General features: G+C 43.9%; 1 protein-coding gene across 6 annotated transcripts in view; it reads right to left on the bottom strand.

The window, feature by feature from the left end:
- Window positions 1-342: 342 nt before the first annotated feature.
- The window catches only part of MTUS1 (microtubule associated scaffold protein 1), a 173,349-nt gene continuing 150,971 nt past the window's right edge, over window positions 343-22,720 (bottom strand). For all 6 annotated transcript variants that reach the window (XM_019481293.2, XM_006262533.4, XM_019481292.2 and 3 more), the window contains 7 exons: window positions 15,633-15,847; window positions 14,449-14,554; window positions 10,835-10,908; window positions 10,621-10,716; window positions 8,745-8,861; window positions 4,508-4,605; window positions 343-2,787 (listed from right to left, as the gene is read on the bottom strand). In XM_019481293.2, the coding sequence (XP_019336838.1) occupies window positions 2,571-2,787; window positions 4,508-4,605; window positions 8,745-8,861; window positions 10,621-10,716; window positions 10,835-10,908; window positions 14,449-14,554; window positions 15,633-15,847 (923 nt within the window). In that variant the 3' untranslated portion in view covers window positions 343-2,570. The remainder of the gene's footprint in view (window positions 2,788-4,507; window positions 4,606-8,744; window positions 8,862-10,620; window positions 10,717-10,834; window positions 10,909-14,448; window positions 14,555-15,632; window positions 15,848-22,720) is intronic.

Genomic DNA, 22,720 nt, shown 5'->3' on the forward strand with positions numbered 1-22,720 from the left:
TAAAAAGAGTGATGTTCCTCTATGTCCCATATAGTTATAGAGAAAGAAAAACTCATTACTTCTGTGTAAACTCTCTTCTAGTAAACATAATAAATTTACATAGCAGTAAACTTTTCTACACAGCGGTAATCTTAACTATTGTTAGACAACCTTGCACTTGGAAGGCTTTCATGGTTTCACAGTTGTTAGGGGCTGGAAGGGAGCTTACGGATCATGGGGTTCAGCCCCCCTGCACCTGGAGAAGAAAGACTGCTGAGATCAGATGACCCCAGCAAGATGGGTGTCAAGACGTTCCTCCTTAGTTTGAAGATTTTTAGATTTACACAAGCCAGAGATCTTAAATGAGTAAAAAAAGAATTTTATTTATTTTTAAACACAACTCAAATACATGTGATCTTTGACTTTATAGAAGAAAAAAAAAAGAATACTCCAAGATGTACTTTAAGCCAAGTTTCAGTCCACTGTGGATTTTTATAGTTAAGTTGTCAATTCCAGCAAAACCGATTAAGTGCTGACAGCGCTTTAACTAGTGGCATATACAGGGTTGTAAAAGGGGGAAGAAGAAGAGGAAAAAAAGTGTTTCATAGAAGCGGCAGCACATTTCATTTGCGCATTGTATGAAGTTAAATAGAAATTTCATCATTTTAAAATTTAAATCACAAGCCTGAATGCATTACAATTTTAGTTACATAATGCTACAACTTGCTTAGGCACCTGTGTTCCTTATGCAGGGCCAGCATTTTTATATCCTAGATGAAGCGTTTGGTTTGAAGTGCTTGTGAAGTATAATTTCCTAAACACCTCCTTTTTATCCACTGGATACCTGTTCCCAGTCTACAGGAAGATGCACAGATCCAGAATGTAGCCCAAGATTTATCATCTTGGATGACTGTAACTACCTTTGACTAACAACACTGACTACATAAAAAGAAGAAAATGTCCCTGGAGTGGTATTTAAAAGCCACCCCAAGCTATTGCAGAAACAACATTCTATAACTGTAACTAGAAGTAGAATCCATACTTACATGTCAAGAGGTATGCGATCTTAAAATAAGGTCCGACCAAAACAGCAGTAACAAGACAAAACATGCACTGTGACTACCTTAATTTGAAGCATAGTTTAAAATGTTACATGAAACACTGATACCCTCAACAACAAACAGACAGGATTGTACCAATTCAAAGGGACTTTGTAGAGGGCATAAACCTCTGACAGAATAACATTTGGAAACAACTGAAAAATACCACTCGTTGGGGAGGTGCGATGAAATGGGTTGTAGAATCATATGCAGATCTTGTCTTTTTCTTCTGGACATTATCTAGCCATAATTTCTGAAAGTTAAAATTACAAGCAACAACACTTTATAAAAAAAATTGTCAAAATGAGAAACAATACTGGTTGACTGCTTTTAAGACTTCCTTTTAACAAGAAACTAGTCATGATACCTTTGAACATGATCCTACTTTTGGCTCTCTCTCTCCTTGGCTTTCAAATCCTGTATATCAATTAGATAAGAACTCATGTTTTCTCTGCAGGTGACCTCAAACTGACATGCAGTACTGGTTAGGAAGTATTGGCTGCTTATCCAGAAGGGTTTTTCAGCTGGTAAATCCCCAGGTGCATCTCCACCACTCCTTTAAGCCTGCAACAAGTCTAGCAATTTTAAAGTTTTGCTCTCTAATTATAATAAAACTAAGCAAGTTGTGGAGAAAGATTAAAAGGAACCATCATCTGGTTTTCTCACCTTTGTTTCAGGAAACAGCGTTCTAAAAGTGAACTTTCTCCTGAAAACTGCAATATGGCTAAGAATTGCATGTGAATAGAGGAGCTAAAATCCACGGACAACATGGCTGGAGTTTCAACTCTGAAAAATCAGATTAAATTTTCTCTTAAAATGTCATCCAAAATTGCACGATAAAGTGGGCAGACAAACAAGTTAAACAGATAAAGCATTTTCTGCCATCGTTCTCCTGAACCAAAGCTGAAAGATAAAAGGGAAACTAACCTGTAATACAAGCGGCAGTTTCTCTTCATCCCCAGTTAAGGGTAATCTTTGATAAAACATGCATATTGACAATATTTATTAATAAAGTACATGTCAATGTCTATTCTTCAGCTTTTATCCCCATTACATACACAGCAAAGGCAGCGGCATCAGACACACGCATGTTACGTGCATTCCATTCGCACACCACACACACAGCCTCAACGAAAGGTGTCTGTGATAAGGAACATATAAAGGTTGTGATCTTTATCTATAAGCCCCTGAGCTTTTTTTTTTCCTTATAGTTAGGTGAAAAAGGCAATGAACAAGGTTCCCTTGCTCTTTAAGTGCTTTGTGCAACAACGTTCATAGAGGTCATTATGGAAGTCTTTTTGGAGGAGAAATATTAAGTTTCACTCCCATATTTTCAGTATTTTATAGCCATTTGCCACAGCAATAATTTCCAGTTATATTTCAGTCATACTTGGCTAATATAGCTTTTGCTCCCATGATTAAAGTTATGATCAGTTCTGCAGATCACAAATGAAATGCTGTTATGCAGTCTCCCCCTTGTATCAGAAAAGGTCATCTTGGTGATACTGTAGGACTAGAGAAGGTGCCAGAATTCCTTGGAGACTGAAAAGGCATTGATGGAGAACTGGGCGACAGTTTTCTAGGGCTGCAAAGGTCCCCATTATGTAGTTTCCACAGCAGTTCTTCGTTTTCCATTGACAGACGTTTGTTTACTTTTGATTCTTTCTCTAGAGATTCCTGCAGGACTGCTTGCTCTGTGGAAAGTTGCCTGCAAAAATAATACAATGTAAGTGCACTTGCTTCAGTTTAATGTTTATAGCATCCTACCCATTTTGGAAATAGCATCATTCCCTATTCTACTCGAAGATAAGTTCTTTGTAAGGAGGAATGAATGGATTTGTTCACATGGAGAAAACTAGCAGTTTGTGGTAACATGCCCACACAATAGCTCCTTGATCTGAGCCTTCAAGAGGCCGAGAAGTGAAAAACATGGCCCTGATCCAAAACAAAAACCTAATCTTATCTGTTTCATTGCAGGAGTACTGAAGTGAGCCAGCCCTTTTACTAAGTGTTGAGTAGTTTTTAGGGTATCTTAAATTTTAGTTGCTATTTGATGGCAGCTGAAAGGAATATCTCCATAAGGCAGGGCAGATCTTAACGTAGCCCCCTGTAAGGAATCAACTTCTCCTCCTTGCAGTGAAATACCTGCATAATTTATCTGCACTTCCTAGCCTCCTTCACTTTGGTGAGGTTTGTCCATTTACTTCCTGCAGTCCAGATGAGCAGAGTCAGAAATACAGTCAGACCCTGTTTATTTGTGTTGAGTAGCTGTGGGACAATAGTCAAGAGGCAGTGTAACACTAACTTTTGATTAAATAGTGCCAATAGTCATCTGTTTTAAGCAGTTACTTTGTTTTGTTTTTTTAAAGCAGATCTTAATTAAAATAGCAGTACAACACTTAAGGAGAAGGGATCTAGCAGGACACTAAGGGCACCCACAGAAGTGACAATTTTCACCTGATCTGGCCACAGACAGCAGTCTATAGCTATGATCAAGCACAAGTGCATGGCTTCAGACTACTTCAGAAATGGACAATCAAGTGAAAATCTGAATCCTCACTGCATGAGGGGTAAAATGAAGATGTTTCAAAACACAGTGCCTTCTGTAACTTCTGCCTGCACTGCCTCCCCAGCCTGTTGATCTTTTCAGAATGGGAGGGGAGAATGGGAGCTGAGGAAGTTTGGTCTAGGGTTTTCTCAGCCCCCACTGGAGGTTGGGGTAGGTGTACCAGAGCCCCCTTAAAGTGGGGGGCAGGGCTCCAATTCACACAGCCCCACCCTCCAGCACCAGGTGGGGAACCCTAGAATGAGCTCCCACTGCTCCCTTCCCCACACCCCCCCTTTTCTGGAAACAGCCTGAGCTGGCAGGGAGGAGGGAGTCTTGCTAGGGGAAACTGGCTGCAGGCTCCCAGCCAGCAGCTTGATTCCTCTCCCCGCTAGAACCAACAGCGCACTTCTGTTTGTTCCAGGGGATTGCCATAACTCAGAACGCTTCCTGCAAAGCATTCTCAGTTACAGTGGGGAGCCGTGTTTCTGTCTGCACCCTAACATAGTGTTCCCAAGTTGCTTAATTCTCAGGTAAGTATTCTCACTGAAGTATTGTGAGCATTCAGGACAGCACCATAGACTAAATCTGTGCATTTGCCCAGGGGAAACAGCTAATCAAGCTTTATAAGAACACTTACGATTTGATGCTCATTGCTTTACAGGGCCTCCACACCCATATGCTCACCACCTTCTCAGGAAGGGAATGACATTTGCACATAAGCCCAGACAAGTAAAAATGCACACTGTGTGTCAATCGCTCAAGGAGTGATACTTTTGGTGCGAGGGTTTTTTTTGTTTGTTTGTTTTTAATCTGGAGAAAGATGCTGTTTTTTCACATGCCAAAAAAGTATTTGCACCAGTTGGTGTCAACTACAAGTCACCTGGAAAGTTCCACGTGTTTGTTCATCCGAGCTTTTAATTCTTCATTCTCCTGCTGAATCTTCTTCAACTTATCCATTAAGGTTGTGTTATTTTCCCCCTTTAATAAATGGAGGTAGAACAGTTTATTCAAGTATATTAACTGTATGAATGGCTAATGCATATTAATAAACCTAAAAATCAGACTTTATTATACTATGTATAATGATACCTAGAATGACCTTCAGGAAAAGTAAGTCACATGACTAACTTAGTGCTGTATAGCAGCCAAGCTGCCTGTGTAACCCAAGAGTCTGAGTGGACCATGCTGCCACATGCTTTGATGGGCTGCTCACTAATAAAGGCTGGATCAAGTTTCCACTGCTTGAATTTCTAGGCAGTTCAGCAGATGGCTTACACGCGAGATCACTATGCAATACATAGTCTAGGGGTAACTTGAAAATGACCAAATCAATTATGTTCTCCTTCTATAAACTAGTGCTCCTTCCACTCCCTACTCTCACCCTCCAACACCTACAAATATCAAATCTGCACTAGCAGAAGTCATCTGATATGGTAAGTGTGTAGCTTCTCTAAATGTTGCAGAATTTTTTCCTAATCATCAGCTCTAGAATGGGTTCACTTCAATGGATTTCTTACAGTTGACATCTTTAGTCAAAAGAGACACTGTAGACACCAGTCCTTCAAAGACCACAAATACTTGCAAGCTTCTAGAGTTTCCCATGTACACAGTTAAGTATCTGATGGTATATAAGACAACATTTGTCTCCTCACAAAAATGCAATGGCTAACTGGGGCCAATGCTCCTCATTATTCAAGCCCCTGCTTTCTGCACTAAAAGGCAAGATTTCAGTGCTAGGTTGAGTGTGACAGCTATACTCAGGGCCCTGTTCCTGCTTAGGGCCATTATCATGAAAGATTAAACAAAATGCTATCTAAAAAGCAATTTCATGTTAATATGGACAAGAACCGACATGGAGACAGCGTAGAAAGAACATGGTAATGATAATTTGGTAATCTGAAGAAATTGGAGTATGTGAAAACTGGTCCACAGACGTTTTTTCAATTCCAGGTGAAAAAGTGCATGTTACCTCATTGTCAAGATAGCTGAATGATAGATACTTGTGCCTCATGCTAATTGGTTATTTCCTTTTCTGTTTTAATAAACTCAGACATGACAATATGAACACCTGCCTGATGGGCACTTCCAAACAATGCAGTTCAGAGCCATGCACAATCCCCCACAGGGCATGTCCAGATGAGCGTGCGTGTGCCTCTTGCAGCCTCTCAAAGCCCTTTGAGCAGCTGCAAGAGGCACATCTGGGAACAAAAAAGAATTCCCCACACTGCAAATTTGCAGTGTGGGGGCAAAATTAGACCCCCTGGATATCCAGGGGTCAAAAAAATGCCTTAGGCAAAAAAAGCAGGGCAGGGCACAGTCCAAGGCATGTGGAGGACCCGAGGCAACTGGAAGCTCGGGTCCTCCACAGAGATGATCAGCCAGAGTGTCTCTATGGCTGGCCCTCACCCCAGTGCTTTGCATGCTGACTGCCTGTGCAGGGCAGGCAGAGTGCCAGCCTCAGGGAACTGAACCCAGGATCCATGCAGGGGGGGGGGGGGGGGGGCTGGAGGAGGGGACCATTGGGGGACCCCTGTCAGGGACACTCAGGCCTCCTGGCAGAGCTCCCCCACACAGCATGGGACAGTGGGGACTGGCCCCGGCTGTTTGGCACCAGCACCGCCACTGCCCCATCGTACGGGTGCGGCACAGGTAAGCAGGGCTCTGCGTACTGCAAGACAGGCTGGGGCCACTCGGAGCGAGCAGTGCCGGGACCCAGGTGACAGCCACGGTGGCCCCAGCCACCTGACAGTGCACGAAGCTGCACAGCACCCTGCCAACTTAGGCTGGACCTGCATGATGGGGCAGTGGCAGTACAGGTGCCAGGTGGCTGGGGCCAGTCCCCACTGCCCTGTGCTGTGCGGGGGTCCTCTGCCAAGAGATCCCACTGACCTGGACAGCTGCTACTGCTAGTGAGAACATGGAGCTTTTTTGTTTGTTTGGGGTTTTTTTTAAAAGTGCGAGGAGGCTGGGGCTGGGTGGGGCAGCCATCAGGGGGCCTGGGAGTGCAAACAGGATGCTGGCCCCAGGCTCCTCCCCCTCATTGCAGCTAGGCAGGGTCATTTTGCCTCACGTGGCACAACTTGCCCCACACCAAAAATGCATGTCTGGGCATGTGTGCTGAGGCAAAAAGCCCTGGCTCAAATTTGCACCACTTCTATTTGAGCTGCTGCAAGCACAAGTGCCTGCGTGGTATGGATGCCCCCACAGGGTTGGGGGGGATTTTTTTTGTTTTTTTGTGGGGTTTTTTTTCCAAATTACAAATTATTTGTAAAGATTGAGTATTTGTAATTTATAAAAAAAAATAAATAAATAAAAATACCTAGTACAAATTAATTTATTACATAAAAGTCCAAAAACAAAATAAAAAAGAATTAGCCATTCCCCTATCTTTCTCCTACTTGAATGAAAATGCAACACCAACTGAAGTTCATTTTGCAAGGACTCCTGCAGTTACCAGTTAAATTATCTGGAAAGCGGTAGAGAGGCAAATTTCTTGTTGAATTTGGTATGTGTTCTACCACCATATTTACCTGAAAAAAGATCAGTTTTTTCCCCCTCTGGTTGTTAGGGCGTGGGGGGGGCCTAGTCTTATAATAGCATACAGGAGAATCTCACTAAATAAACGGTCTATCTTTAAACTGCTGTGAAACACTTAAACGCAGCTAACACTGAGCATGACTATACAACACGTTGCCCATCTTGGGCAAATCAGCCTTTTCTTCTCTAAATGCTTGCAAGAGGATTTCTTTCGGCAAATATGCTGATGGGGATTTTTTCTTTAAAAAAATTGTATCAAGTCAAAGCAGTCAAATCAATTCCAAATCCATGAGTCATTCAAAAACCACATGTGGTCCTGCTCCCGACAAGCATGCTCCAGTCTCACTTGGAGCTTCAGATGCTTGCAAATCTTTTGGCAGGCAGCCTATGTGCAGGCCCAAGCCCAGAGGCTTGGGGTTCAGATCCCTCTACGTTTCACTTGCCTTCAGCTGCATGGCCACAGGAGCAAGTAAGGGAGGAAATGATGGAGGGGGGGAGGGGGGGGAGGGGGTGGAGAAGGGGAGAAAGAGAGAGGAAGAGAGAGAGAAAGTGTGTATGTGTGAGTGTGTGTATGAGTGAGTGTGTGTGTGTGTGTGTGTGTGTGCATATGACACACCTATCTGAACAAGACACATGGTAGGTGCTGATTAAGCACAGCCTCCCTCATTGCCAACACTTTTTAAGTCATGGTGAGCCATGACATAGCATACCCAGAATCCCTCTGTTGGCCCCTCTTGCAGTCCCATATGATTACTGTGGCCATACCATCCATGAGGTGAAGCCACACCAGGTTGCCCTGTGCCTCATCTACACATAAATCTTTGGAGTTTTCCAGGACTTGTGAAAAGAAAACCATGACTCCAGTCATGAGTGTGGGCTAATTAGCACATTGATCCTTTGTTGGGGGGGTGGCGATCTGGAGTATACACACATACTGAGCAGTAATGAGCTGTGGGATCACCATGGAGAGCAAGGCCGCACTAGTCATATGTGCCAGGCTGAGAGACGGCACAACAGGATTCTGGGTGAACTGTATTCAATGTTGTGGCTCACCATGGCTTTAAACACTGTTAGCTCTGGTGGGGACCAGCCCAGTGAACTATGTGGTAAATCATGAACTTTTTGGCTTTGAGCTAATACCATGCATAGTTTATATTAAGTAAGTATGTGCCCAAGTGTTGCTTAAAATTGTGTTTATGAAACACCTGTGTTAAAACTTGCAGCAGCTTCGGGGAAAAAAGGTAATATTTCTGTATACTATATGAACATTGCTACAGCCATGTTTAATTTCAAGGTTATTGTTTTCACATTTGCTCCTCACTTCCACTTGCTCAGGGAGAGTAGGGTATGACAGCAAGGAAGAGGGGAAGTAAGGTCTCTCTGTACTGCAGCCCAGTACAGAAAACCCATACTTGTAACAGAACTGTATAAACGTGCCCATGCCTTTACAATTTTCTATTTGCGTTTAGTGCGTCTGATTTAGCTTAGTGGGTACACATGGCCATCATGAATTTACTATCAAAATCTAGTATGTTGGGGAAAAAACAGCTGTAAACCTCCTGTCTCCAAAGGAAACTCACCAGTCTTTCCATCTTCATCAATTTTATATCTTGCTGATGTAGTTTCTCATTCTTGATCTCCAACACTGCTTTCAGACTTTCCAGTTCTTGTTCCAGATACATAATCTGAGGATTTTTCTGAAAAGGGGCAAAAATGAGTTCACTTATTTCCCTGAATTCCAGAGACATTTTTAATCGCATATGTCAAAATAATGTATACAGACAAGGCTTGTAAATAAAGAGTTGTCAGATTGTTGAAGTCTTAAACTATATAGTTTTGATTCAGGAGGAAAAGCTAGCATACTTTCCCTTTGGACTCCTTTTGCCCTTCAGAAGAAAAGTTTTAAGGATGCCTGTCACAAACCTCAGTATGATCTGGGGGTTCATGGCATGTCACAACTGGTTTCTTATGTTTATTTCACTGGTATGGCATGTGTAGTCAGTATATCGCTTTAAGATTTTGATCATGGTTTAGCCAAGTAAGAAGAGAGAAGGCAAAACTGCTAAACATCTCTTGCTATTGTGACGCTAGGGCAAGGACAACAGCTACTCCAAACTGGACAGACGACTCCACTGGTAGGACGGACACCCAAGTTGTCAGTTTGTGATGGGGAAAAAAAATAATAACAATAAACAATAGTAAAAGCATCTGAGAAATGACCCTTTAGCCAGAGAAATATCAGATGCCCCGGGAACAGAAATTTCAGGAGGACTCTGAGACTTGTCTGAAATTGGAACGATGCTGATGGAGGGAGAGGCCACTGGCTGAGATATTTTTCAGAGGCCATCTGTAAGGTGGCCAGGGTCTTTGAATTTTCTCAGGCTTGGAGAAGTCCAGGTCCCCAGCCATCAAGGCTGGCAGTCCAATCTCTGGAGGCCAATCTCTGAAAATACAGGTAGGCCTTCTGAAGGACTAGGTGATAGATGAGAGGGTAAGAAACTTTAATTGTCTTTTTGTTCCGTCTTCAAACTTAGGTTCAGTTTTTCTTATATAATTATTTTTCCTATATAATAAATCCTTTTGTTGTTTGTCCCCTTAGCAATTGCCTGTGATGAAGAATGATATCTGAGTGATGATAATCCAAGAATACCCATTCTTTGGAAAGGGGAACCTAAAATTTGTTTTACAACCCAGGCAAAACTCTATCAAATGTAGGATAAGCAGTGGGAAAGCAGGGAGAAACTAAGGGAGTCCACAGATGGGTTTACAATAGCTCACTTTAAAATCAATCTTTCAGGAACATTCTCTAGGAAAAAGTTTGCAGCCTAATCCAAGGAAAAGAAGTTTCTAGTCAGAAAATAAATTCATTTTATTTCTATGAGATTAAATATTTTTGGAATGAATTACTATTACTATAAACTTGGTCTGCAATAGCGCTCCTACCTCCACTGTAGGCTGCAAATAATTCCAAAACATTTATTTTCTTAGTCATAAGCACAAAAGGAGATTAGACGAACAATATTTAACAAAATATTTAAGAGTCACTCAGATGTTAGAGTAATTTAGGTAGGGTGATTTTTTTTTTTGGCATATGCAACTCAAAAGCCACTGAAATTTAGACTTGGAAAATCTGCGTGTAGTTCATCCTCACTGCTTCAAGTCTGAAAGTAACGCTTTAGAATTTACCAAGTCAGCTTAGTGTCAGCCAGCACTGCCCTGGGGCGCTACCTGTCTATGCATCTGAAAAAAATAACCTTCTAAATATTTTTGTTTAGTTTTGAAAACAAAGCAAATGCATTAAAGCTGAAGATCCATCATGAATATGAGCCATGTTATGAACAGCAGCATAATTTCCTCAAAGTGAATTAAATCAGTTAGTACAAGGAATGCTAATCAGAGATGCAGCACTTGGTTATGTTGTTCATTTAAAAGTTTGTGTTCAAAGTCAAGACTTACAAGATTTGCTTTTTCTTTGGCTATTCGTTTTTGCTCTTCCAAGTTCAACTTTTCATTCAGAGAGTCATTGTCCTGTTTCAATTCATCTATTTTTTTCTGGGGGAAAAACAAAAAACCCAAAGAAGTCAAATCAGTAATTGAGTGCTTATATCTTCTATCACGTAGCTCCCACTTGTTGCAAAAAGACTTGTTTTGAGGCGAACCCCAAACAAACCTCTAATGATTCCTGTTTCTCTCTAAAGGAAGCCTCAAGTGATTTCCTTTCCAGTTCATGGGCATTCTTGAGTTCTGAAACAAATACCAAATTTGTATAATTTTAGATTATTGCACAAAACCCCCCATATTTTAGAAGATTCATTAGTTCAAAGGATCATAAGTATACATGCAACAATAGTAAGGAAACAGTAAAATTAGTAATGGTTATTACTGCTTGCAAACCAGATGAGCAGTCCATTTGCTCTTTAAGCATTTGTTGATCAATCTTCACATGTCCACACTACATGTAAATTGCCAACTTAATTGTCAGTTTGGAAAGTAGTGAACTGTACGCAACATATGCACTGAGTAATCATCTGGCAACCAACCAAACAATAAACATGCATGCTAAATCAGACCAGGACAACACTGCTAGAGACAGCTGTAACTGATTCATCAAATATTTCAGAGCTCTCTAAAAGAAGAATTAATTTCCAACTTTGTAAGAAAGTGGACTTCTTAGGACTTGCTCCTTAGATGTGATGGGTGTTTCACCAGTGATTTCAGTGAAAGCAAACACTGAGTCAACAGAAACTAGTAAGGATGAACAACTTCAACTAAAACATAGTAAATTAAGATGCGCCACAGTCTTTAGAATCAGCAAGTTGCCTTAAAGGAACAGCTACAGACTGATCAATCATCTTTCCCCTATCCGCCCCCCAGGGGGAGGAACCGAATTCCAGATCTTGGTTCTTCCTGGTAGTAGCTCAGAAGAGTCAGCCAGAGAAATTCCCATTCTGACCTGGAAGGATCTAAAAGTGTCTTCACTGTATCCAGTTTCAAAGAAAGTTGATTTTGTGTGGTTCCTTAACACCTATCAACAAAACTAGAAGCAGTGATTATGTCACTGAGCTCAAGATTTTGAAAGTAGTCAAGTTGACAGAAACATTTGCTAAAAAAGACAGAAAGCATGCTTCTACATCTCTTGGACTGCTTTAAGAGTTCTCAACATAAATACCCATTGTTTAACAGGCTGGCTCTAGACATTAATCCAATCGTGTCATTACCTTCCTTGCACAATGAAGACATAGGCCACAATGTGTGCACGGCTACCTATGCATAGGGCAGGCTGTCAGGAGGAAGAAAAAAGGGGTAACATCTTGCACTGCTGCTGCTGACCAGCAGGGGGAGATCTCTCTGGTTAGCAGTACCACTGAAGGATTTAAACGACTCTACTATTAGAGTCATCACTGAGGACCCCCCTGAGTCTCCCTATGAAGCAAGTTTGGGGAGGGGAAATCCCCCCCCTCAGTTCCCCCCACCGGCACAGTAAGCTGGGGACACCCTGCCTGGCCATAGGCAGCCCAGATCTCCTAGGCCAGTATTTCTCAACCGGTAGGACACGAAGGCCATCTAGGTGGGATGTGGAGAAGTGGTGGTCTTGCCACCAGCACTTCCAGGTTTGCTTGTAGACCAGCTGCCGGGGGACTCTCCAAGCTCATCTTATCGTGGTGGGACCAGGGGTTTTGGGACCCATGGTTGGTGGGATGAAAGTTGGAAAAGGTTGAGAATCGCTGTCCTAGGCAGCAGCATGCAGAAGGCAGGGAGGGGAAACCCCCAACTTCCCCTCACCAGGGCAGGAAAGGAGACTGCAGTACCCTGACCAGCCACGAGTGCAGTCTGATGTGCTGGGCCAGGGAGGGCAGAGGAAGCAGGGGCCAGAAATCTCCCCCCTCCCCTGTGTTTTCTGCTGCCCAGGAGACCAGGGATGCACTGTGGCTGGGCAGGGTATCCTGGTTCTGCTCCAGCCAAACAGGGTGTCCCTGGCTTCACACATGGGTGAAGGCAAGTTGGGGGAGATTTCCCTTCTCCCTCCTCCCATGCTTGCTGTTTTCCAGGAGATCCAGATGTGCTGTGGTAGGGCAGGTATCAGCTCATCTGCTCTGTGCTCATACAGTAGGTGGAGAGCAAGGGGGTGTACAGGCACTCCTCACTTAATGACCGAGTTCCGTTCCTGCGACTAGGTTGTTAAGCGAATTGGTCGATAAGCAAGGAGCCGCCCCTTGATACTGCGTGCCTTGGCTTGAGACACCGCGCTGCCATTTCCACAATACGTTTCGTACGTATTGTGGAAACGGTCCGGCTCTGAGCAGCAAAGTGCTCCCCGCAGGACCGTGTGCTGGCAGCCGCGTCCCTGGGGCGGGGGGCCGAGCTGCTCCCTCCCCCCCTCTTGCCAGCACCAGGGCAGCATTTGGCCCTGAAGCCAGGGCTGGTGGGAAGAGGATGCTGAGAGAGGGAAGGAGCTGGCACCAGGGAGCAGGAGGGAAGCTCGGCCCCAGCAGGAAGAACTAACCACTGCCCTTAAACCCACCCTCCAGACCCGCGCGCGGGGCTGCTCTGCGCCCTGCCGGCTGTTGTCTCATGGGGCCGGAGGCATCGCTCCCCCGGCTGCTGTGACCTGGGCTGGGGGTGTCAAGCCTTCCGCAGGGGCACTGGGTACTGGCTGGGCTGGGCTGGGCCAGTGCTCTGGCGGGGAGCGGCCTGGCTGGAGGCTCTGGTACCTATGGCTCAGGGTCAGACCCATGCCATAGTTGGGGCACAAAAGCATTTTACCCCGTGGCCACACTGGCCTGGCCAGGGAGGGGGCTGCCTCCTCTGGAGCAGGGCACCCGGCGCTGCTGCTGCCCTGGCCCCCGCGAGGCCCCGGGCTGGGGCGGGCGGGTCCTAATGGCATTGGCAGAGCAAGAGCCCGCCCTGCCCTCGCGCTCCGGGCCGGCGCCTTCCAGCGGGCGGGCGTGCACGTGTCCCGGCCCCGCGGCCCCAGTGCTCCCAGCCCCGGGGCCGCTCCAGGACCTCTGCCCTGCCGCCCTCGCGCCTGCAGGCAGGTGGGAGCCGGTGGAGCTGCCCCAGCCCCGGCGAGGAAAGCCCGCTCCGTGTACCCCGCCCCGCCCGGGCCGCAAGCACGGGAGCTGTCCGCCCCGCCGTGCTGAACCTGCGGTGCGCCGTTTCCACAATACCGACTGCTCGGAGAGCTGGTCGTAAGTCCGCGCGGTCGTTAAACAGGTAGGTCGTTAAGTGAGGAGTACCTGTATTCCCCTACAGAGTGCTGCTGAGTAGGGGAAATGAACCTAGTGCTCAGAGTTATGTTGGGGCAGGAGTTTCCTCCTCTTCCCCCCCCCGCAAGCAGCTTACACTGGAGATGGAGCAATGCATCCTGGGATGCCAGAGGGCCTGCATGTTGCTCTCATGCAATGTGTTCCTTGCTACACATGAAAATTAAAGCTGGATATCAACCAGCTATAAAAGTGAATACGCATTTTCAAGGTCTAACTTTGTATCTGGTTGGAGCTTTGAACAGCATGACAGGTGCTTTGCAAGTGTAGCTGGTCTCAGTTAATTATGCAATTAACTAGTTAATTGCACAATATCTGTAACATGTCAAGGGAGCCCCAAATAGAGGCTTGAACATAAAATAAAACTATTCAGTCCCAAAAGAAGAATGTCAGCTAATGATTAACAATGCTGTTCCTGATTGGTAGGAACAATGAGAGCATATTAAAATGGCACATTTACTTGAAATGATTATCTGTGTAGCTCATCTACGGCCACTACCTGAAAGAAAAAAACACTTACCTGAAAAAGAGGATTCATATTCCTTCTTCAGCTCTTTTATTTTTTCTGAGTGGCTGGTTTCAAGTTCTAGCTTAAAGTTTTCATGTGTAATGTTTAAATTGTCAACCTGCAATATGAAAGCAAGTTTTTAGGAGGGTTTCTTTATTTTGTTTTTAGTATCTTTCACACGTGCAGAATTGGAATTTTAAATGACAAAGTGAAGGGTAAATTCACATGCAGCAGCCTTTTTACCCAGTAAACAATACAAAGGAAGTTTCTTCAAGTAAAAGCCAAAGTCAGCCAACAATCCACTGATTTGGAATATCCCCAACTCCAGCACTTTATAAAAGTCAAATGTACTGACTAAACTAAAAATAACCTCACTGTTCACATAACTGCTGAAGTGGCATATAGTGTGGTCTAGAGGTAGCACATAGAAATAAACAGTGTAAGACAGAGGAAAATAAACCATCTGCAGTGCTTTGTAGATTTGAAAAATGCTTAGGACTTGCTCAAAAACAGGTTTCATCACACACAGGCTTAAGGCTGGTGAGCTGGAAGGCATCTGAATTCCTTGTTGCCAATTTTTTTTCCTGCTACACCTTTTAAACTACCGTAGATACAAAGCCATCATGAATTTGTAGCAAATTCCTATTAACAAACCATGGGATTTCAGCACCCTCATTTAAAGATTTGAACAGCATATTTTAGTTTGAAACATTTTATAGTTATGATTAAGTGGAATTTAATCTTAAAGTAACAATTCAACTGGTCCCATTATCAGACAAAAACTGTGATTGATGGGAGACCGACAGTAAACAGAAATGAATTTTTTTATTTTTTTTTTAAACACACTTTTTAAAACCTGTATACAACAAATAAGCCAGAAAACCTCTAGCTGGGATGTGAATATCCCTCACACAGAAAGCTTCCACAGCTCTATTCTCCAGGGAACATTTCTAAATCAAATGTCGCTGACTTGCATAGGTGACGGAAGCCCGGGGCTAATGGGGCTTAGCTCCCTCAAACGCAGCTCCACTGCTCCAGCACCATTACCATACCCTGCTGGCCCAGCATCGCACCCAGTGTGCCACTCCACTTTTGCATGTGGGAGGGAGGGGCGGGGATCAGGTGAGCGCGCCACACTCTGCTCCCCACCTTTCCTGCCCCCCCCAATAATATTTTCTTCCACCGCGTATGCTGACCTGCTTTTGAAGTTGTTCTTTATATTTTTCAGCTTCTTCAATGCAGATACTTTGTAATTTCTCACACTCAGCAGTGTAAAACTCTTTAAGCCTTTCCTCCAGCTCTGCTAGATCATTTTGGTGTTGCTGATTTAGCTTTTGCACGAATCCTTCGTAAGCAGCTTGCAACTCATTCCGGTCTTTCTCCAATTTCTCACAAGCTGCAGAAGTGGTTACTGAAAAAGTGGTCAAAAATTGTTAAAGCCTACTATAATTCTGCTACTTCATCTCCAAACACTAAAGACAGCAGTGGACATTCCACATCAGACTAAGATTAGGACACAAACAATATAGTTGTAAAAATTAGTGACACTTTCAGGGCTATTCTACAGGCTGCTCTCCTGAAGAGCTCCTGGAAAATATATTAAAAATTTATAAACAGATTAGAGTAGATAGACAGACGCTCAGTTCTGTAGCGAGATAAAAATAAATCAAGTAAAGTAGCAAATCCAGTTAAAGCTTCATTATAGCATTCTTGTCCATGTAGTGAATTTTCTGTATCTTGAACTATCATGTTTGTGGGTTTGGTTTTTTGGGGGTTTTTTTTCCTTCCTGTTTTTGCCTTTTTTGTTTAATCAAAAAAAAATTGGGGCACAGCTCAGAGCCCAGGGACCTCTCTCTCCTGCCTTCTAGGGCAGTGCCCATCTCAGTGAGCCCCAAAGCAAAGCCTGTGGCTCCCAGTATGTCAGCCATGGCAAGGCAAGTAGAAAGTATTCTAATTTCTGGCTAGCCCTTGGCTTGCTCATTACAGCACTCTACTGGGAAGAGGAAGATGAGAGTCCAAACACCCCTACGGCAGGGGGAGGGATAGAACGGGAAGAAACAAGCCCTAGACCTTAGTCATCCACTCCTGGGCAAGTGCCCATCAAATAGTCATTTGTGATGGATTCTTGGCCACTGAAATCTTGAGTATTCATATAATTTCCTGAACATTCTCAGGAGAAAAAGCACTGCAATGAAGCAAAGTGGCCAACAAAGCATGCTCAGGAGGACAAATCTAGTCAAAGGCAGAAATTGGATCTAAAAATCTGTGCAAGTGACACTAAGCATCATTTGTATCAGCTCTGGATGGGTAAATAGCATTGGACACCTGAAATGGAAATAGGGTTTAAGCTGCTTGATACTTACTCCACTGCCTCCCCTCACTGCCTACCCCTCTACCACCTGGCCTCCTAACACCTGCCTCCATGCAGTGGCAAGGGGGGTTACTTTAAGATGACCCTCCAATAATTCGATTCTATACATAGAAAAATAGAGAAAATTTATAAATTGTCTATGTATAGAATCGAATTATTGGAGGGTCATCTTAAATTCAGAGTTGTCTTCAAGTCAAGAAAATACAGTAGATTTCTTGCAAAAAAAAGCTTTGGGATTTTGTAGGCAAAATTAGTTTTGTGATTAGAATTAGTTCCAAGTACAGATAATGATGCAGCAATGCGTCTTACTGACATGGCCAGCAGGAGGGTTCACTTCTGAGGCCAAGCGAGTGTTTGAAATTAAACATTTAAAAATCTGACAAGACTGCCAACAGAAAAAGGGCAATATTCAAAGAAATATTTACTGCAAGTAGTTTACACAAGCTACAAACTTATGTACAAAATAAGAGTAAGAACAGTATGTCACTGCACAAGACAATATATTGAAATACATTAAAAGACCAGCTGTGAAAAGAAAAAAGCCAACCAATTCCCTATTTTAACCACTCACTGATGGTAATTTGACCAGCAAAGAGAAAGCCTTTACTCATTCACACTCTTTTGGAGAGGTTTGTTAAACCCAATGTTTGTTTTTCCTTACCAAAATGGTCTTTAAAGCTAGCTCTGAAAGAAACTCCTTCAGATACTAGAGGATGCTTTCCATCAAAGTAAAACCACCTGTGGGGTTTGGGTTTGTTTGGGGTTGTTTTTTGGTTTATTTTTACACAATTTTCAACCCTTTAATAATAATACACTCATTAGACAGATAGAAGCTTCATAGTTTTCATGTTTCACCATTAACTGCACTGTTCCTCCCTCTCCAATAAAAGCACTTCCCTCCACAGATCCATATTTCAACCATGCTGCCATTACATTTAATGGAAGTTGAACTAAGCAAGGTTACAAATGCAGAGAACAAGTGCAAGAGGAGATAAATGGCACAAGAGCCAGAGATGAAAGAAATACTTTCCACTTACCCATTAAGTCACTTTACTTGAGATTGCAGCACTCAAGCACTATTTCAAGCCTTCAAACTATGCTTCTTACTATAAGAAGCACTATATTTAGCAAGTACAAAGTAAATTGACTGCATCTTTCAGATAGTTAGGTCCAATAGCATTTTCTGCCACTTTGCAGCAGCCACCCACCCTGCACTCCTCCCCTCACCGCAATTAGTATGGAGAAAGTATTAGGCTATTTTACACCTTCCCATTGTAAGGGACTCTTGTAATGCTAACACCTACTCTGTTTGTAGAAGGCCTTTGAAATTTGGCAAAGAAATATCGTTTTTGGTCCCATAAAATTCCTTTCAGGTTTAACAGTCAAATAAAGTGCCATCCCCATCTCACTTATGTTCAACAGAAAGATTTTGGAAGTATGGCAGGATGAAAATTGAGACGGGGCATTCTAGATGAGCAGACCTCCTGACACCCCGGGTGCTGCACACCATACACTACATGAGAGATGTTTGGAAGGTTTAAAAACAGGGCTAGGCAGAAGAGCTCAGCCAAACTTCCAGTCCCCATACCATTCTCTCAGACTCGGCATGGGGAACTCAGCAGCTTATGCCTCCCAAGGAAGAATGACATAGTGCGAGGTAGATGACCCCCACTCCACTCCATATCTTTTGTAAGTCAGGATGGGCTGAGCACCCTTCTCCTTCAACCATGCTTTGAATCAAGCACATAGGCACAATCAACTCATCTCCTTGCCTGCTTGCTTCAAGACACTCAAAAGTAATTCAAATGCTTGCTTAGTATCGTCATCTCCAAAAGTGACATGTGCCTACTCAGAGGTCCTCTCTTCCCAAGGAAAGACTTGTTAACAAATGAAACAGGAAGCTCAACAACATGGAACTCCTCCTTTGTTTACTATGGACCTTCTCTAAAATTTTGCCAGGAACTACTTCCTTACGGCTTCACTCACATTGGATATAAAGGCCTGTTGATTTGTCTATTGCCTTGGAAAACTGCTTCTCACCAATGAGTCATGCCCCCCTCCCCCCCGTGGGATGTTTGAAATTGAAAGTTGTAAAACTTTCTAGAATAAAAAAAAATTCTTCAACTGTTTCTTATATGCTGAAACTTCAAAACTCAAAGCTTCTCACAAGCATTCACATGTTAGAGACTGTTATTATCAGATTTTCTTTTTTTACTCCTACTTTTATAGTGGATGTAATGATGAGAAAAATTTTACACTGCAATTAAAGGATTGTCAACTAGCAAGTCTGGAGAAACACTGCCTAAGTATGTCAGTTTCAGGCTCCCCATGTAATCTATTAAACCAGCCTTTAGCCTACGGACCAAATCCAACCCATGGCAGCATGTCATCCAGCCCACAGGGCTCCCCATATCTCTAGAAATCTGGTGGCAGGGGAATAGTGGCACTCCTCTCCCACTACCAAATCTCCAAATGTGTGGGAAGTCCTGTGCACAGAGTCCAGCACCTGATCCCAGCACATAGAGCTGAGCCCCAGGGCCCAATCCTGGCATGCCAGGGACAGTGCCATGTCCCTAATACCAAACCCAGTGCACAGGGAACAGGAGGGTGTAGTGCCAGGTCCCAAGGGTCCAGTCCTGGCACAGTGGGGCTTGACAGTGCTGCCAGGCCCCAGGGCTCAATCTAGCTCGCAGACAGGCCCCATGCTTCTCATCTGGCCAGCAGGGCCAAAAGGCTGAACACCATTGTATTAAAGTATTTTCAGGGTGTTCTGTCCCCAGATCAGTGTTGCTAACTAAGCTAGAAACAGTCACCTAATGGAGCAATTCAGCTGTAGGTCACTCCTTGTCCTGCCCTTGATGGTATGGGTTGAGGGATGATGTGATCTTTCTGCTTTCCCTGCTGCCCCAAACCTGCACCTGCAGGGCTGGCTGCATGGGAGACACCTGGTGTGATCCTGTGCCCAGAGTGGGTTTGGGGCAGCAGGGAAACACCAGGTATTCCCCCACCCAGCCAGCCCCATGGGCGGTCTGAGTGGGGAAGCACTTTTCCCTGCTGCTCCAAACCCACAGCACAGGTCTGTGGGAGTCAGGAAAGTGGGGTTTTCCCCTGCCCAGCCAGCCTTGCAAGCAGGGAAAAGTGCCACAAGGTATTAGATGTCTGCTGCAATGAAGTGGCAGAGTCTATTACTACCTTTTGTTGCGCCACTGATATTCCTGTCATCTCAAAGATGATCAATGTCTATTTGCTCCACATTTGTGCTGCCTTAAACACTAAGGCACAACTGAGAAATCAGGCAAAATCTGTTCCCACCCCTCTACTTGAAAAGTGAATCAGTCTTCAATTGTGTCTGAGCTCTGGTCGTTATTAATTTTACATTAGAAGATGCTGTGAAGCCTGACCCCCAGGAATTCTTTTCTTCCTAAGCTAAGATTCCCTTAGTGTTTTCAATGAAGAAATTTAGATCATAACCACTTGCACACAGTGGACTCATGTCCAGTCTAGTTTACCCCAGTAACTTACGACTATGTATCAATCTATAATAACTGAATTAATTTAGTCACTGGGCTGAAGTCATGAGCTTCCACAGAAATCTTTTTTTCTTGCCCCCATAACAGCCAGGATAAGTCTGGTTTAATACAGGGGTCGGCAACCCCTGGCACGTGTGCCCAGCATGGCACGTGAGGCAATTTTGCTTGGCACACTGTGGCACAGCTGGTTTGGAGCCTCCTGGCTGCAGCCAGCCCCGGCTCCGGGTAGCTGCTGCCAATGACAGAGCCCAGGCTGCTCCCAGCAGGGCTTGCAAGCATCCCAGCTGCCTGCTGGGAGCAGCCTGGGATCCCAGCTGGCAGCAGCTCCCCAGAGCTGGGAGGCTTCAAACAGCTGTGCCAGGCTCCTGCAACAGCTCCGCACCAGCACATGCAGGTGCGCCTTGGAGCAGGGGCCTGAGGCAGCGCAGCCCTGGTCTGTCCCCCGCTCCCCGCACAGAGGTGATGAGCCCAGTGCAGCTGTTTGGAGCCAGCCCGGGCTCTGGGCAGTTGCAGCAAGCAGCAGGCAGAGTGCAAACAGCTCCGACATCAGCTCTGTGCTGGGGGCAACTGTACAGGCACCTTGGGGCAGGCTGCGTTGCCCCGCTGTCCGCTCCGAGGTGCCTGTGCACAGAGCTGATGCCGGCTGCTCTCAGCAGGCAGCTGGGATGCTGCAAGCCTTGCTGGGAGCAGCCTGGGCTCCAGCAGCTACCCAGAGCCGGTGTAGCTGCTGGCAGCCGCAGAGCCTGGGCTGGGGGACAAGGGCAGCAAGGCTGGGGGCAGGGGCACAAGCATGGCATCCTGCCATTTACCCCTTGCCCTCATTTTGTTTTTCTGCCATGCTGGCACTCCAGCACCTTCCAAGGTAGGTATTCCGGCCAACAGTAGGCACTCTGGCCAAAAAACGTTGCCTACCCCTGGTTTAATAAAATAGATTAACTGGATTTAATTAAGGGTAAAAATGGCCAATTTACTAACTCAAACACAATAAAATAGTTATCCCCAGGATACTGTAAAGATCATTTATAAGTATTTATGTATGCAAGGCTCATGAGATTGAGCACCTCTCACTGTATCATTGTAATGACAAAGAGCTCCTTAATGCAGGATACCAGCAACCAAATGCAGAACGCCAGCACAAGAAATGAAGAACATTTTAGCAGTATTTTGTGGGCGATGAGTGAAGATTAATTACAAATAGCAAGCATTTAAACATCAAAAGTTTTGTGATAGGACCTCTTACTTACTTTTCCTATTTTCTGGGAAGATTTATTTTTACCTTCCTTGGGACAGCTCAGGTCTATTGGAAGTTTTTTCATTTAAATAAGTATTAAATTATTAATATATTATTATTAAATATTAAAATATTTGGTTCAAGATCAAATAACTACTTTTTCATGTATTTTAACTTCCTGTTCAGGCATAGAAACTTCAATATAAAGCACTCCTTTTACTACAAAATAAGATAAAGCTACTTTTGTCACTGGGCTAATGACAAGACTACTGGCAGTAGAATGTTAAACCTGAAGTTCATATTCTTGGCTGGTCCGCTACAATGAGCAGAGATCCTGGTTCTCTCTAATAAAAAAAATCCCCAATTTTTGGATTTAAAGAAGTAACCCAAAATCTACATTTTCCCATGATTAAAATGAAACACCACTAATATATTAGCTGTTGGTTTGTATTAGTGGTGTTTCTTTTTAAAATCACAAGAAAATGTGGATTTTGGGTTACTTTTTTTATAAAGAAAAATCCCCAATTTTCGGATTTAATCAGAGAAAACCAGGATCCATGATGAGACAGGTTGGCCAGTAGCAGATTTGATTCCTTGTAAATAGGCAAATGTTCAATGTAGAGGAACATAACACCAGGAACATAACACCAGGAGGTCATGGCTTTTGCTCTCTTGAATAGCAATCCTATCAGTATACTTTTGCCCAACATGGGATAACCTCCCGCCTCCCCCCAACTTAGTTTGTAGCGCCTGGCAAATTAGAAGCCACAAACATCTCACATAAACCAACAGCTAATAAAGCTATTTAAGCATACCTCTGCCATGTCCATGTGTTAAACATTTCAGCAAACGTTAACAGCAAAGTTCACATTAATCTACAGTGTTTTTTAAGTGGTTTCACTAAATTAGGCATCACATAATGATGGTTGTTTTAAAAAGTACTTTGCAGAATTAAATAGAGAGAGGTACTGTACACATTAACAATACAGATTTCTGTCTTATACCCTGCCCTTTTTTAATAAAGAGGGGAGAAACTCTACAAATTTTCAGATGATGCTATTCTGGGTGGGGTAGGAGACATTTTGGAAGAGAAACCAAGGATTCGAAATGATCTTGATAAGTTAAAGAAAATGACCTGAAATTAAGTGGATG

This window comes from Alligator mississippiensis, chromosome 2, assembly GCF_030867095.1.
Source record: "Alligator mississippiensis isolate rAllMis1 chromosome 2, rAllMis1, whole genome shotgun sequence".
Lineage (NCBI taxonomy): Eukaryota > Metazoa > Chordata > Crocodylia > Alligatoridae > Alligator > Alligator mississippiensis.